The following is a 16,255-nucleotide window of genomic DNA, read 5'->3' on the forward strand; positions in this document are numbered from 1 at the left end:
TTAGATAGGCGGCCTACCGGCCACCCAATGAGACACACATCCATCGCTTCCCACAGGGAACGCTCATCACGTGTGGGGAAAGACACAACCTTATTGAGTTCACAATGTCTGACTCCAAATGACACTCGAATAGTCCAATCAAATCGCATCGGCTTCTGCCCAAGTCGACTGGCAGCAATAAAATAAGCAATGACCCTCCCCGGCAGCTAGAATGTCTATGCGGGGGTCGACCAGACCACGCTCGCACCTAAGACAGGTCAGCGCAGCAAGTGCAAGTCTGGGCTCCGGCTCCGTCTCCGTACGGAGCTCCACGTCCCACTCTCTCAGGACAGGCGGAGGCGGGCATGATCATGAGACTCATAGTGAAGACCCAGACCACCCGTCCAGTTCGGACGGGCGATCTCTCGGGTTCTCGGTCACAGGGTTGAACCGTCGACAGTGCTCGCTTTGGGTGCATGACGAGACGTTCTCCAAGGAGGAGATTCTGTTCAATCAGGCTGCCTTTGCGGATACGGGGATTCGCGATGGCGATGTCGTTGAGATTTTGTCTAGTCGGGCGCTGGGGGATGGGTCGATGGGCGCGGGGGGTGGTGGCATTCTTGTGAAGGGTGAGATGCGGTCGCGGTCGATACGTGATGGTGCTTCTCATGGCCATGGCCATGGCCATGAGCAGACTGGATTCAGCTCCTCGTCTCGATCCCACGCAATGAGCAAGTTCAAGACCCCCCTGCAAACGCGGTGTCTGTTCGTCGCGAAGCCGCTGCCGCAGGAGATACGGAGCCGGCATCCAAAGCTAGAGGTTTCCGTGACCGGCAGCGTGGCGAATATCTTCGGGTTCAAGAACCGGGATACGGTGTACATCTCCATCGTTGAACGGGCTCAATGCGCGGCGTCGCACGTGGACATTTCCTTCCGTGACCAGTTCCTCGTCCGCTCTGATATGTGGCGGCTTGTCATGTCCGAGTTGGCAGGGAAGATCGTGTACAAGGGGCAGAAGATTGTCTTTATGGGGCACATCAAGGCGACTGTGAAGAATATCTTTATCCGCGGGAAGAAAGTGCTTTCCGGGTTCTTCTCGCCGCAGACGATTCCTGTTTTCCGGAGCGAGGCGGCGAAATATGTTCTCTTTATCCAGATGTCCCGGGAGATGTGGGACTTTGACTCCGAGGGTACCGGCGATATCCTCTTTAGCAGGGTGATTAATGGGTTTCTACCGGAGTTGTTCAAGAGATGGGCGAATGCGGACGCAAGGCATCTGGTTACGATTGTGCTGTTTACACGGGTCGAGTATGATGCTTCGACTAGCGGGCTCTCGTCATCATTGAACTCGGAGAATTTAAGAAACACATGCGGGCCAAATCATGTTCCCACGAGGGACTTTTACCGTGTTGTGGTTAACGATATGGCTAGTGGGCATTGGACGACCATCCTTGATGAATTGAAGAAGGATTTCAGGACTTTTCTGCGCGATGTATCGATACTGAAAACGCCCGAGGATCCAGTCACTGGTGCCAATACGGCGAATGCAACTATAGGCGGGCGTCCCAGTACCGCTCTTCGCGGTAATATCCTGGAAGCAGTCCACCTTGCCTCCTCGCACCTATCGTTCGACCACATCGACCGCGATATGGTGCACACGGGGACGTCCATAATCGTCATTACCCCCGGCAGCGGCGTCTTCGAAGTCTCATACGAGTCATTAGCATCCACAACCGAAGCGCTCACGAACCGCGGAATCGCCATAGACCTGGTCTGTTTAAGTCCTATGCCGCTGCACTCTGTCCCGTTATTCAAATACCGCGAGCCGAGCCGGAATCGACCGAACTCTGCCTTTGGCGGCGATATCCAGGGTGGTGGGTATTCGCCTGAGATGCGGCACTCGTTTGTGAGCTTGACCAGCCGCACGCATTTTTCGCCAAAGTCAACTGTCTCGAGTACGCCTCCTGCCAGCGGTCCTCGCGGGGGTTGGACGCCTGCGCATGACTGGAGTTATGGGATCCCGCATTGGCTGGATATCTCGTACTGGAATCCCGAGACATATAGGGAATCTAGACGGATATTGAAGAAGGATCCGAATGCGCCTATTCCATTTACCGTGACCAAGAAGTCGAAGCTGTTTACGCCGCGGGTACGCATGTATGAGATCCAGATGGGGGGTGTTATGGAAAGTGAGCAGTCGAACATCTCCATACCTTATCTCCTAGAGGGCCAGGGGATCCCTAGAAGTCTAAACTCAGCGACTCTTGCGCCGTCCCGGTCTTCCTTTCGACGCACTTTCAACCACAAGCCTCAATTGAGCGATACTCTACGGCCAGAATCCTTCCTCGGCCACATGGGGACACCGAAAGAAATGATGACTAAATCGCAGAAGACATCCATGACTGCGAATTGGATGGATAGCTACGACGATATGGTCTTCCGGCCCTTTTCGAAAAGACACCAACGCCGCAGACATAATAAGCCGAAACGGCCTAGTGAACCTGATGTGCAGGTGTCGAATACCCACGAGCGGCTTTCTGCGCGGTCGGTGACACATCTGCGGGAACAGGAAGTCAATCCGAATGAATGGCCACGCAGGGAAACGACTCCGAAAAGCTCGAGCTCAGGCCCAGCTAACAAGGCCATTTCGCCTAGGAAGCCTGCATTGAAAGCACCATCTAAAGCAAATGCGCCGCGGATATCGCGGACAATTAGTTTCGCGCTTAGAGGGCTGGGGGTTGCGCCGCCGCGAGCTCAAGCGAGTACTGCGGAAGTAAGTATAGAGCACGCTACAGGTCTGCAAACACCGACAACGAAGAAGAGCGTGGGTTCGCTTCGCGAATCGAAGAGTATCGAGTCTCTCAGCGCATCCGACACAGCGTCGACGAAAACGGTTGTTGAAGCATCGCCCGCGCCAAGCACGCCTCCAAAGCAGCACAAAAGCCCTAGTATCACGCCTTCGCGGCCAATATCAATCAAGGTCCCGCAGAAGACTCCTGCCGAAGACTCGGAGCAACCAGCGCGCTCTGTGGCAGAGTCGTTTTCGACAGCAGGTGCTCAGCATCCTCTTGCCGAAGAAGCTGGCCCCGGCCTCGGTCTTGAGCAACAGTCGCATAACAATGCGGTTCCTAGATTCGAACTGACGCCGAGTAATGGGCGAGACCCGTCTGGCAAGAACTCGAGCTCTCAGAGCCGACTTCTTGCCCCGTGGGTTCGCTCTGTGAACCCTTGTAACCTGCCCCGAGAGGTATCGCGGGATACCAGCTGGTTTGGTCGCTGGCAGCATGCTTATCCACGGCCTCCTCATGTCGCTGTCGTCAAGTGGAAAAGTTTGAAATCGCCTGCTATCTTGCCGCTCACGACGGAGGAATTTCCAACAGCGAGTGAGCTTGCCTCGGATTACCTGCAGGCTCCGTACCGAGTGTTCCCGAACGATGACGCAGAGGGCATCGAGGCGCCAAAGACCACGGGCCTCCTTTTGCGCGAGATGATCTCGCTACGTCTTTCGCACGGATTCCAAATCGTCGTCGGGAAGAACGTCGCTGAGGCGTCAGGGCGGTATACACTCGAGTCACCCAATGTCTTCGACACACAGACTCTTGAAAGGGATGGCACGACTGTCTTCTTGTCAAAGGGCCATGCCATTCATCGTCTCGTCTGCAGCGGCGGCACCGAGATCGAAGTTACGCGATTCCTGCACAGGAGTCTCTCAGACCTAGCACCCGAGAAGAAAAGCGGGTTCGAGTCTACAAGCATGTACTCCGCCGCGATGCGCACGATCATGAGTCTAGAGTACGACGTGAAGCAGATAAACCTGCGCTCGTCAACGGAGGAGTATAACTGGAACTACGCGGATAACTATGTCGCCGGCCACCGGGACTACCTGTTCAACCCCGCGCAACAGCTCCATTTCTGGCGCGTGCGATACGTGCTTATCCCAGTGCGTCTGCATGTCCATTCTCGACGACAGACGCCCATCAACGAAGATAACGAAGAAGAGATTCATTTGCTCGGTATCAATCAACTTACCTTGACCTGGCAACGGCATAAATACGTGCCTCCGGAAGAGAAACGGATCGAGACAACTAGCAATACCAAGAGCAGAGACCCGAACCCGCTGAATATTATGTACCAAACGAGGAATCCTTCGGAAGTTGTTGCGGCAGAGCTGAATCTCCTTGCTGATCCGGGACTGGACAACCATCCCGCACAGCTCCTGCCGGAGTCAGAACTGCTCGAACGGTCTAGTATCAGTTTGTCAGCGCTCGCTCAGATCGTGCAGGGCGAGAAGGGCGTGAGGATGATGGATCGTCGATGGCATTGGAGACTACATTACAACTGCTTTATTGGATCTGAGTTCACAACGTGGCTTTGCCAGAATTTCAAGGATATCGATGACCGCGAGGATGCCGTGAGCTTTGGGAATAAGCTATGGGAACTCGGTTTGTTCCAGCACGTCGAGAAGCGACATAACTTCAGGGACGGTAATTACTTCTATCAAATCGCGACCGAGTACCGCGTTACTCGTCCCGAGTCGAGGAATAGCTGGTTTCAGATCAGAACCGACAAATCTGTCCCGTCGACGCCTGCTACGGCAGACCACTGGAGAGATTCTCCTACGAGTGCGCACTCGCGAAACGCGAGTCTCGACCAGGCGGCTTCTCAAACACCGGGAACTCCATCCAGGACGAAGAATAAAGCTTCTGTTATGCTGTCCAAGACGTTGAAGCTTGATGTTGACCCGCGCAAACGCTCAAACCGGCCGGAGGTTATTGATCTTCATTATGACCGGCTCCATAACCCTGACAACTGCTTCCACATCGAACTCAGCTGGATGAACACCACGCCCAAGCTAATCGAGGATACCGTGCAGTCGTGGGCTGGGACAGCCGAGAAATTCGGCCTCAAACTTGTTCAAGTACCCATCGCCGAAGCCAGCGCCATTGACCAGACCCAGCCCTTCCGCCGGCCGTACAGGGTCAAGCTTAGGATTCCGCCTCCCAAGGGCCCCAATTCGACGATCTTCAACGCAGCGTCGTTCAACCAGCAAGACGCCCCGGACGCGCACTATTTCCAGAAACTCATTCTGAAGAAATTCGACTTTGTTCTTGATTTCGAGGCCCGCTCTGCCTTTCCCCCGGACGTCGATGTGGAATACTCCTGGGGAAGACCAGACTACCGCTACTCCCAGTACATCCATCAATCAGGCAATCTACTCGTGCAAATAACAGAAAACGGCGACTTCCTCGTCCTGGCAAACCGCCTCGTCAGCACCCGCACAACCCCCAGCGCCCGGGACACACACAACCGCCCAGACCACACACACCAACACCAGCACCATCGCGCCAGAGCCGGAACCTACGACCCAATAACCCACCTCTCACCTCGCCTCTCCCCCTCCATCCGCCCAATCCACGATATAGCAGGCACCGCAAGCCCGCTGGCGCAATCCTCCTTCGACAGCGCAAACCTCTACCGCGCCCCGGAGCACGTCATGCGCGGGTTCGAGGAGTTCTGCAGCGACCCCGTAAGATTGGGGCAATTGTACTCGGAGTCCTTCATCTACCCGGCTTCTGCTAAGGCTGCGCCGACGACGGCGAGTTTTATCGACTCGAGTATTCCGTCGCTGGAATTGCCGGCGCCCGTTATTGGGCATCATATTTCGCCGCCGCCGGGAACGCCGAGTCGGACTACGACTGGGGTGGGAGGGAGCTCTAGTGGTACTGGGTGTGGTTCTGGGTCTGTGGGTGGGAATAATCTGCCCCTGATTGATCCTAGGGTTCGGCAGCGCGATGAGAGTTCGGTCAGTCGGGGGAGTCCGAGAAGTGGTGGATTGCGGCCGTTGAATCTGAGTGGGGCGTGATACTATACTTCCTGTTCTGGCTACTATATCATGTATTGTATGTCTTATGAATGTTATGAAAGTGATGCTTTTAGTGCTTTTAGCCGGCCATCCGGGATTATCTAGGCAGAAGACAGCAAGCTTACTTTCCTCTCTCCTCTCCGTCGACATCACCCCACCTCAAACAACGCATCTACCATCCCGCTCCATGATTCGTGGATATACTCAGCCTGGCCAAATTGCTTCAATCACAGCGCCCTTTCATCGTCCAACATCGAGCTATAGTATCTCTCTCCGGTTACCCCTCATCAGTCGAACAAGACAGTCCGGTGCCCCGCCTTATGCACCGTCAACAATCAGGCCAAATGAGAGCGAAACGGAATCAATGAAGACATCGCCAAGATCAAGTGGGACGAGACGGAGTTTCACCCTTTGCGGATGAGGAATCCTCAATCCTCAAAGTGATATAGTCTGCCGGTTTCTCTGAGCTTGCAATCCCTTGTCAGACTCTGGACGTTCCCCTAGTTCTGTGTCTCTTTTGATTGCCGATTGCCATTGATTACATATCACGACTTGTTTTTCTATACCCAAGATGAAGTTTACAGAGGGCATGTGGCTCCTACGGGTAAGCACAATTTCAACTGCACATATAAACAGGAGCCAGCTAAATGGATCCAGGAGGGCATCCGCATCGACTGGATGAGCAACGTCGAGCGAGTTGATGTCCAGCAGAATACGGAGACGGTGAATCTGCTGCTAAACAAGTTCCAGCGGCATCGTGGGGATACGTTGAATTCTCGTGTGTTTTCTTTCTCCTACAGGTTCTATAAAGAACGAGTCGATGTTGATTGGCGGGTTTGTTGACAGCTACCGTATCCGCTCGCGTTACCTCTCCTTTGGAGGGTATTATTGGTGTTAAGCTTGTTCATTGGTATGTCTGCCTCGTTATATCTGCATCTCAGGTACTGACGTTTCCAGGGCCGGCGGAGTCGACAACGGCCCTCACTACGAACTCGCCTCGTCAACCGGCCACGCGAGCATCACGCACTCTCCAGGCCAAAAAGTCCAATACACCAGCGGCCCCCTAAACCTCAAAATAAACACGACCCCCAACGAACTAGCCTTCACATTCACCAACCCTGTTGGCAAAAAGCTCACGGGCCACTCGTGGCGCTCAATCGGGTACGTGTCCGACCAAACAACGCCCAAATCGCGCTGGGAAGACGGCATCTTCTTCGAGCGAGAGGGATACACCCTCGCGGAGCTTGACCTCGGCGTCGGCGAGAAACTCTACGGGCTAGGCGAGCGGTTCGGCCCGTTCATCAAAAACGGACAGAGCGTGGATATATGGAATGAGGATGGCGGGACATCTTCGGAGCTCGCGTACAAGAATATCCCCTTCTATATTAGTTCCGCCGGGTACGGGGTTCTCGTTAACCATCCCGGAAAGGTCAGTCTGGAGTTACAGTCTGAGCGCACGACGCGCGTCAATGTCTCCGCGGCGGGCGAGGAGCTGGAGTACTTTGTCATCCAGGGAAATACACCAAAGGAGATATTAGCCCGGTATACGGCGCTCACGGGGAAACCGAGCCTCGTACCCGCGTGGAGCTACAATCTCTGGCTTACGACGAGCTTCACGACGAATTACTCCGAGGATACGGTGACTAGTTTCCTGGATGGATTCCGTGACCGCGATTTACCGCTCGGCGTCTTCCACTTCGATTGCTTCTGGATGAAGTCGTATCAATGGTGCGACTTTGAGTTCGACTCTGAGATGTTCCCTGATGCAGCTGGGTACCTGGCGCGGTTGAAAGAGCGCGGGCTGAAACTGAGTATCTGGATTAACCCCTACGTCGGACAAGCAAGTCCGCTCTTCAAAATCGGAAAGAAAGAGGGATACTTCATCAAGCGGGTCGACGGATCCGTCTGGCAATGGGACCTGTGGCAAGCTGGTATGGCCGTGGTAGACTTTACGAATCCCGCCGCGGCAGCGTGGTACGTTGGCCATCTGCACAGATTGATGGAGATGGGCATCGACACCTTCAAAACGGACTTTGCGGAGCGAATCCCCTACAAGGGCATCAAGTACCACGACGGCTCCGACCCCACAAGAATGCACAACTACTACGCCCTCCTATACAACCGCATCGTCTATGAAGCAATGACATCCATCTCGGGGAAATCAAACTCCCTCCTCTTCGCCCGCTCCACCTCCGTCGGCGGACAGAAGTTCCCCGTCCACTGGGGCGGCGACTGTGAATCCACCTACGAAGCCATGGCCGAGTCGCTGCGCGGCGGGCTCTCCCTGTCCTTGGCAGGCTACATCTTCTGGGCGAGCGATATAGGCGGGTTCGAGGGGACGCCTCCGCCAGCGTTATACAAGCGGTGGGTCCAATTCGGTTTACTGTCTTCACACTCTAGGCTCCATGGGAGTAGCAGTTTCCGCGTCCCCTGGATCTACGGCGAGGATTGCTCTGATGTTTTACGGGACTGCGTTAAGCGGAAGATTTCGCTCACGCCGTATCTACTCTCTGAGGCGCTCAATGGCCATCGAACTGGCACGCCGCTGATGAGACCTATGTTTGTGGAGTTTCCTAATGATCTCAACACATGGACACTCGATACGCAGTATATGTTTGGTTCGAACTTACTTGTGGCTCCTGTCTTTAATGACGAGGGGACTGTGACGTTTTACGTCCCGAATGTTTCTTCAGACGAAGACGAGGGCGCAGGCCACTGGACCTCCTATTTCAACCACAACAAGAAATACACCCCCGGCCGGTGGTACACAGAAACACACGACTTCAGCACACTGCCCATCCTCATAAGACCAAACTCCGCGACGGCCGTGAATTACGTCCTTGAGAAACCCGAGGATGAACCGTGGGAGGGCTTGGAGGTCCTTGTTAATGGGGTTCCTAAGCCCAAGGATGGAGATGGAGAGGCCAAAGTGGATATTGTGAACCCGGAAAAGACGCATGAGGTTCTTGGTGTTATGAACGTTGCTATTGGTGAGGATGGGGAGGTTGTGGCTCGTGTTGAGGTTGAGGGGGAGAGGGGTGAGGAGAGGAGGGTGAAGGTTACGAGGGTTGGGTAGGAAGTTTCTACATTTTGTCTACATGCTAGCTAGGTAGAGCATGTTAAGCTAAGGGCTGCTTGCTGATCGTCATGTATCACGGCTGATCGAAACCCTATAAGAAAGGATCCAACACGCAAAGTAGTTAGTCAGCATCAGAGCCGTACCCTAGAGCAATTATGTGCCCGTCGCTTCCAAGTAAGTCTGGTTCTATCAAGTCCTCTCTATCAAGAGTCCAGAAACTCCATAGACTTTGTTGGTTCAGTTAACCGGCACTTGCCCCAGAGCCCTAACAGTGCCAGCTAGCTCGTACTACCATTATCCAACTAGTACTACTAGTAGCAGGTAGTATAGTACGTAGGCTGCTTGCTGCTGGTAGTTTAATTCAAGGGTCTGAGTCTGAGCCCAGATCAATCACATTAAGGTATGGATGATTGATTGCATTAGCCGCCGCAAGACGACCTCGCGTCGGCCGAGCTCTACCTATTAATCTAGGCCACTGCAGGTTATCCCCGCCTGGCTACTACTAGTGATAGGTAGGTAGATAAGATACAGACCTAGCTACTAGTAGTAGTCTAGCCGCGGACAGGTACGGGGGATTGCGGATTGATAATCAGATAGTAATTGGCGACTTACGTAGCTAGCTGTCTGGTTGATTGTTGATATAACGGATTATACTGCTAAAGTCGCTTAAGTATAGCTAACTGTCTAGCTGACTAGCAGCTTTACTCAAGTCATGTTGTTAGGTTAGGTAGGCGTCACTGTCATCGGCCTTTGATGGATGGTTTGATGTACTTCAAGATGATTAGGTATGTATATCCGAGGACATCGAAAATGTACGCACTTCGATTCGATAATGATCGGTCATGTCTAAGTGAAAACCGGGCACCAACCCCGGAGTCTACAACACCCGGGAGGCGCGCCTATCTACCAAGAGGGGAGGAAAAGGGCGAGACAAGAGAGGAAAGCAAGTAGGAAAGCCGAACCGGAATGAGATAGAGATAGAGATATCGTACCTATCCTATTGACGCAGGGACAAGACACAAGAAACGCAGTAGAGCTAGACAAGACGAGACCAAACCAAACCAAACACAAATAGAAAGAAAGCTAGCTAGAAAGCTAGCATGAAGAGACAGAGCACCAGACGCCACGCTGAAAAGTTCCATATCCATATCCGTTCCGTCCATTCGTCACCGAAACGAACTCGAAATTGACCTCAAGCTTAGTAGATCGAGTCAAAAAGAAGTACGTCCATCCCAACTTTTGAAAACCGATCCAGTCCGCCATTCCCAGTAGGTCCGTTCCGTTCCCGTTCCCATAATCGTTGATTCGTACCCAGAGAGAAAGGAACAAACATCAAAGTCAATGTCAATCGCGCGGAAGGATATAATAGTACACACTGGAAGAACAAAAAACTGACATAGAAAAGCAAGATCAAGCAAAAAATAAACAAAAGGAAATTCTCATGGTCATCTCGTCACTGTCATCTTCACCGAAAATCCGCCCAAACAGTGTGTAACCAGCCGCTGCCCTCGGACAGAACCGGCGACTGAGATTGAGCGTACTCAGTCCCCTCGAGGAAAGCGAGTACGTCATCGCCACCGAGACTGGTCGACCATAGACTGTTCAAGTTGTCTAGGCCATCGACTGTTGCGGGCGGGGATGCGCCTGGGTGGCCAACGGACCCCGGAAGAGGCAGCATTGTGGGGTGATGGGTTGGTGCGGCGGTGCTGATAGGCGGTAGAGAAGCCGAGTAAGGAGTTGGTGCAGGTTGAGAGCGTGAGTTGAGCCATGAGTTGATGGGTTGCAGGCGTGCGGAATTAGCTGGAGTTGAGGTGGCGGGTAGGCCGCCGTAGGCGCTCGAGGGCGCAATAGAAGGCAGAGTCGGAGAGCAGCTATTGTATTGAGAGCCGTCTGGGTGGTGCTGGAGGGATGGTAGCGAGAAGGGAGACTGCGATTGTAGGGACCGGCTTGGGGGGAGCGGGAGGCTGGGCCGCCGTTCACCATCGAGGCCAGGAAGGGGTAGACCGGGGCTGTTGACTGGCACCCAGGATTCACGCCGGCCGCCTGCTCCATCGATCGAACCCTCGCCGAGCTCGCCGGGGTCACTGCGGATGTGGTTGCTTCCAGTTTCGCTGACGTTTGTCGCTCGATCGCCATCTTCCTCGGCAGCTGGGCCATCGGGAAGTTGGTCGTCGATGATGCCAAAGTCGAGGAATAACTTCTCCAGTAGCTTGAACTCCTCCAATCCTCCACCAGCTCCGCCTTCACGTACTGGGCGGATTCCGTTGCCGCTGTGGTCCATGATATCTGGAGGCAGCATATCTCTGCGCGAGTTACGCCGGAACTCGCGCTTGACCTTGGAGAAATAGCTATGCAGACGGTTCAGGGTGCGGAACCAGCCCGCAGCCATCTTTAGGCGAGGTCGCATCTCGCGCAGAATGTCCAAAGTCTTACGCGACTGAACCTGCCCTTGAGGGTCGCCCCTGTATGTTGGGCCCAAGGCGCCATCAATGTCCATCTGCGGGAAGTGGGCCGCATAAATGCCCACAAATGTAGCATTGTAGATGGCAAACCCGACGAGCGGATTCTCAATGAGCACACCGCGGTCCTGGCAGGTAACTACCAGGTCCATCAACTGTCGGGCAGCTGAGAAGAGTTCCCGTGCACTGTCACGCCAGAAACCTTCCGGCATTCCGGTCTTGTCCACGGGCTCGTCAAGCGGCCCAATGGGCTCTGAACAGCGCACTGGAAGGAAGGGCACGTAGGCACGATGAAGAATAATGACTGAGAGGAAATACACCAAGTGCATAAAGGTATATGGGTATAGAGTATTTTTGAACATGATATGGGTATCGGTGTTGCGGGGAGAGTATTGCAGGTTCCGGGATAGCGCGTCACGGAACTCTGTTAGCATTGATCGAAACTTGAAGAAACGTGAATCAGGATGCCATGGAGGCAACTGTTCGTTGCGGCGTCCTCCAGCGCAGGACCACTTGGCGATACTTCCCCACACCCGAATGATACGAACGGCTCGACTGAGGACCGACTCTTCGGCGCCGATTTCCCACCGGTCGATATCATCTTCGGTGGAGTCTTTGCGTCTCGAAACCGGCGACCATGGACGGTTATCACCGTTGTGAATCAATTTATCCTCGCCAAATCCTCCAATACTCTGGCGGATGCTCGGAATCTGAGGGCCTTGAGAGCTGAAGCTTTGCGGGCGGCGACCGACCGGGTCGCTCAAGCGGGAAGTTCGTACTCGCTCACCAAACGCAAATGCGTTGTCACTGGGTAACTGGATGTCCAGTTCCTTGACGCGAATCATGCGAGGGCGATACTTGCCGCTACTCAAAGAACGGTCGAGAATGAAACAGGCCCAGAATGTACGGCGTTTTGTCTCCTGTGCAACGACATCGTCTGCCGTCTGCTCTTTTTGTTCAGGACGACGCGGAATACCAAACATGTCCGCCTCTAGTTTCAGAGCCGGAGACTTGGGGCCTTCGCGAGAAAGTACGTCATTCTCTAACTCATACGGCAGCCCCATGGCCTGCGACATGCGAATGGCCATTCCCACGTATATCCATGCACTCTTTCCGCGACACATGCCCCATTCGTGTAGGGCAAGCATGAGCAACGCTTGAATGCGGGTCAAATCAGGCACGGCGAGACTGGCGCCATCGACGCCGGCCAGCCGGCTGCGCAGCACCGTCGCATAGAATTCAGCCGCAATGATGGGATTTGGAGGGTTCCCTGGAGATGAGGGAGAATGGTAGGCGGCTAACTGGGGGTGGAAACGAGCAGTGAGCGCGAGCACGCCTAGAGGGATCAGCGGGTTGGGTAGTGTCGACGGGTTTGAGTTTTGATCGCGTGGGGGTTCTTGCGGGTTAGGGACGGTAGAAGGAGAGGACTGGTTGCCAGAAAGCTGCCTAATCTGGTTCATGAAGGATGGCGGGTGGAGGAACGGAAGAAGAGTCGCATAGTGCGACTGGAAGAGGTCGAGGATGGTCTCCCAAACCTTGACGGTCAGAAGCCCCGAGTCAAGCACGTCCAGCGATGCTTTCCCATCTTTGGCCGCCGAAAGACCAACGGTCTTACGCGAGCGCTGTCGTTTGGGCCCATCCCAATCTCCATTACGATCCTCCCCATCGGCCAAGGCCGCAATATCTCGTTTGGCACCGCCCACGCCAATGGCGGGCGTGGGGTAAGAACATTCTCGACCGGAGGATTCGCAGGCGCGGCAAGTGGTTTCAATACCGTTGTTGACGCACTTGATTTTGCTTCGGCGGCAGCGCGTGCAGGCGATGCTGGACCGCATTATGTCGACGGTTGCTCAGACGGGGAAACGGGCCCGTCTCACCCAGTGACCCAAGGCGTAAAGGCGAAGATCGGGCAGCAAGGAGCGAGCAGAATCGAAGGACAGAACGGGAGGCGAACGACGGGAAAGCGGTAGGGGGAGACGGCAGAGTGCAGCGCCGACGACAGGCAGCGGTCGCAAGTCGCAACACGAGCAGCAGTGGTCTCGTTCTCAGGCCGCAGTGATTTCCGTATCGGCCGTATTTCTCCGGTAAAATTCCCCGGGATTCCGAAAGGGACGAGTCGGACGACGGTCGGTAGCAGAGGAAGGGGGGACGGGACAAGGCAGGGGGATGGTACGATTAAGAAGGTTCTCGCCACAGGCTGTTCAACCGACGGTGAGCACAGTCAGTAGGCAGTACCACATTGACGGCAATCAGGAGCGCGAGCGAAGCAGATCATGGGGGCCGTTGTGGACTCTGTGCTTATTGCTTTTTTCTCCCTCCTAAGCCGTGCCGGGTACAAGGCAGACCGACAGACAGGGATGGAGCAAACAAGCGAGAGCGACAGGAACACGCAAGGAACGAGCGGTGGGAAGACAAGATGGGGGGAGGGCTCGAGAAGAAAGCGACGGGCAACGAAGGAGGAGAATCCTTCGGACAGAAATGGAGTGGAATACCTTACAGAGTAAGACTGACTCGACTTGGAGCTGAAGGAGCGGAGTGTGGGGGAGCGAGTCAGGTTGGGGGAGGCCAGGGTCGGGGATCCAGTGAGACCAGTCAGGCACGGGTCTGGAGTAAGGGGCCAGGGCGAAAGGAGCGGAAAGAAGAAGAAGAAGAAGAGAGCAGAGCCGGGCAGGTTTGGGGCAAGGGCGAATAATAAAGAAGCGAAAAAGAAAGGCGGGATGGAGGATGGAAGGATGGGCAGTCTGGAGACAGAGTGGAGATGGGAAGCAAATTGCGGAGAGGCCCGACTGAGTCCGGAGATGAGAGACACTAAGAAAACAACAAGCGAAGAGCCAGACCGAGCGGCCGGAGCGTGGCTGGTGGAGCCTTCACCCGAGTGCCGAGAATGTGATGTCGGACTTGACACCTTGCAGTCAGGACTCAGGAGTTCAGAAGAGCTAAGTTATTTACAGGTCTACGCGGTGAGACTGTGCCCGTAGGTTTACTCGGAGTGCCATTCCCATCGAATAATTGCAGACTGTGAGTGTACGGACCGAAGCTGAAGCCGGTTAGCAGCAGCCGTGTGGAACGTCACTTGACCAGCTTTTCATTACATAACTGTTCCTTCCGATCCTCATGACTGACCTTTCCAGTCTCTCTACAATCACTGTCCCGTTCTACTATCGAGGATTAAGATTTCCGGTGCATTAAATGACCCCGCGGGGAAGGTCGCAGATTCTGTTCAAGTGCTCCAGCTGCTTGGACAGGGATTGATTGACTCACGTCGACACGGCATCCCAACAACTTTGTACTTAAAAGATGACATCTCCAACTTTTCATCTCATGTGGACAGCAGTGGACCAGTCACCACCAACTGCTGGCTAAATTTCCCAGAGCGGCAAGTCAGCGAAACCCACAAGCCGAGTGCGACCGAGAGATCGGAATTGCCAGACGACCGGCAACGGACGTTCCCCGCGCATTTAACCGGTCCCGAGGCTGCAAGCCCGACCCCGCAGTGTGTATTGTCTGGCCTGCCATAGGAGGACTTTTCCCTGCCCTAATTCCCACTCTGTGCCAGCCCAAACCCCGATGCGAGCCTACATGGAGCAACTGCCGTCAACCGTTACACTCGCGATGGGGGCCTCGGGCTATCCCGGAGATTTCCCGGCTGTTCTTTCTGGTAAGAATAACCGCAGTTCTCACCTACTCTGTAGGCCTACCTCTTTCCTCTCAACATCGGACCAGCAGGGAAAAACAAAGGGAAGAGGCAAGGATGGAAAAGGGGTAAGGCAAGGCTCGAGCGAGAATAGACGAAAACCATTCTCGTCGGCACGGGTACATGCAGAGCCGACATGGCACAGACGCTGACTGTGCCACGGCCACCACCAAGCCAATAAGTGACACAAATATAACCCCATGTTAAGGGTGATCCTGGTCGGCGACGTAGTGGTACTTTCACTTTCCGCCCAAACAGTCCGGCCGAAGGATGCTGAATGGTGAATGTGATTCCGGAAAATACGAGTCCTGCCCCTGCATTCCCCGGGTCTCGTCTCAGACTCCAGTAGACTGTCGTCTTATCGTCTCTCTTCTTATCATCCGTCCGGGGAAGGACCATAAAATGAGATAAGAATCCGGGGCAGATTAGCATTCATGGTAGTTCAGGCCAGCTGGTTGTCCCCTGTGTAGTGCCGGCTCTAGGCGACTGCAGCATCGCTCCTTCCAGACCAGATTCGCATGCCAACCGCGGACGGACAAAGATCCTCGGGAGTTGAACCTGGCCCCCGCCACTTTGTCTGCATCATGGATCCATGTGCTCACCCCGGAATATCTCGCCTGCTATAGGCGGGGTACGAACCTGCGGGCAAGATCCAGCTTGAATGGACGCTGGACAGAGTTTCGTGTCAGGATACGTGAGTCCGCGATGCACGGTCTACGTTCGTCACGTTGGTTTGGGCGAGAATGGCCCTCCCCTGCCTGTTAGAACTGACTTGTGGCAATTGCACGTGAAATGAACCCTCGCAAGGCTACCTTTTGTGAAGCTGATGTTGCCGTTGCGATGTTCGACTACTGCTGAGTCTGACGTCCACTTCCCCGAGGAGACGAGGACAGATCGGCCGGCAAGGTGGACAATCCGTCAATCACGCCCCGTTCATTGCCGATTACCATGCCTAGAACTTGAAACGGCCCCAGGTCTGACAGAGCCGACATGTCAGTGCGTTGCCACAGTTTTCTGTCATTTTTGAGGGGAGCAATGTATTACTGGGGCCGTACGATGTCATTGAAATCATCGCGGAGCGCATCCTCATTGTTCCAAGGTCACATACCGTTCCAGATATCGCACCGAAAACTCTTATCATCGGAAAAGCCTCGCATCGGAGAATATGGAGAATATCTATT

At 54.4% G+C, this 16,255-nt stretch overlaps 4 protein-coding genes across 4 annotated transcripts; 3 read left to right on the plus strand and 1 right to left on the minus strand.

The window, feature by feature from the left end:
* Positions 1-645: 645 nt before the first annotated feature.
* iml1 (GTPase-activating protein IML1) lies at positions 646-5,863 on the plus strand. Its single transcript, XM_073758412.1, has one exon. The coding sequence runs from the start codon at positions 707-709 to the stop codon at positions 5,840-5,842; it is 5,136 nt and encodes a 1,711-aa protein (XP_073613837.1). The 5' UTR covers positions 646-706; the 3' UTR covers positions 5,843-5,863.
* Positions 5,864-6,010: 147 nt separating this feature from the next.
* BDV17DRAFT_267908 (uncharacterized protein) lies at positions 6,011-6,704 on the plus strand. Its single transcript, XM_073758413.1, has 2 exons — positions 6,011-6,446; positions 6,500-6,704. The coding sequence occupies exon 1, from the start codon at positions 6,030-6,032 to the stop codon at positions 6,261-6,263; it is 234 nt and encodes a 77-aa protein (XP_073613839.1). The 5' UTR covers positions 6,011-6,029; the 3' UTR covers positions 6,264-6,446; positions 6,500-6,704.
* BDV17DRAFT_299276 (putative sugar hydrolase) lies at positions 6,011-8,918 on the plus strand (the record flags this gene model as incomplete). The annotated part of the gene is made up of 4 exons (XM_073763842.1): positions 6,011-6,446; positions 6,500-6,620; positions 6,689-6,752; positions 6,800-8,918. The coding sequence occupies exons 1-4, from the start codon at positions 6,414-6,416 to the stop codon at positions 8,916-8,918; spliced, it is 2,337 nt and encodes a 778-aa protein (XP_073613838.1). The 5' UTR covers positions 6,011-6,413.
* Positions 8,919-10,235: 1,317 nt separating this feature from the next.
* BDV17DRAFT_135360 (putative C6 transcription factor) lies at positions 10,236-13,508 on the minus strand. The gene has a single exon (XM_073754207.1). It carries the CDS (start codon positions 13,213-13,215, stop codon positions 10,387-10,389), a length of 2,829 nt encoding a protein of 942 aa, XP_073613840.1. The 5' UTR covers positions 13,216-13,508; the 3' UTR covers positions 10,236-10,386.
* Between the last annotated feature and the right edge of the window lie 2,747 nt (positions 13,509-16,255).

This window comes from Aspergillus undulatus, assembly GCF_047715775.1.
Source record: "Aspergillus undulatus strain CBS 261.88 unplaced genomic scaffold BDV17scaffold_37, whole genome shotgun sequence".
NCBI classification, from domain to species: Eukaryota; Fungi; Ascomycota; class Eurotiomycetes; order Eurotiales; family Aspergillaceae; genus Aspergillus; species Aspergillus undulatus.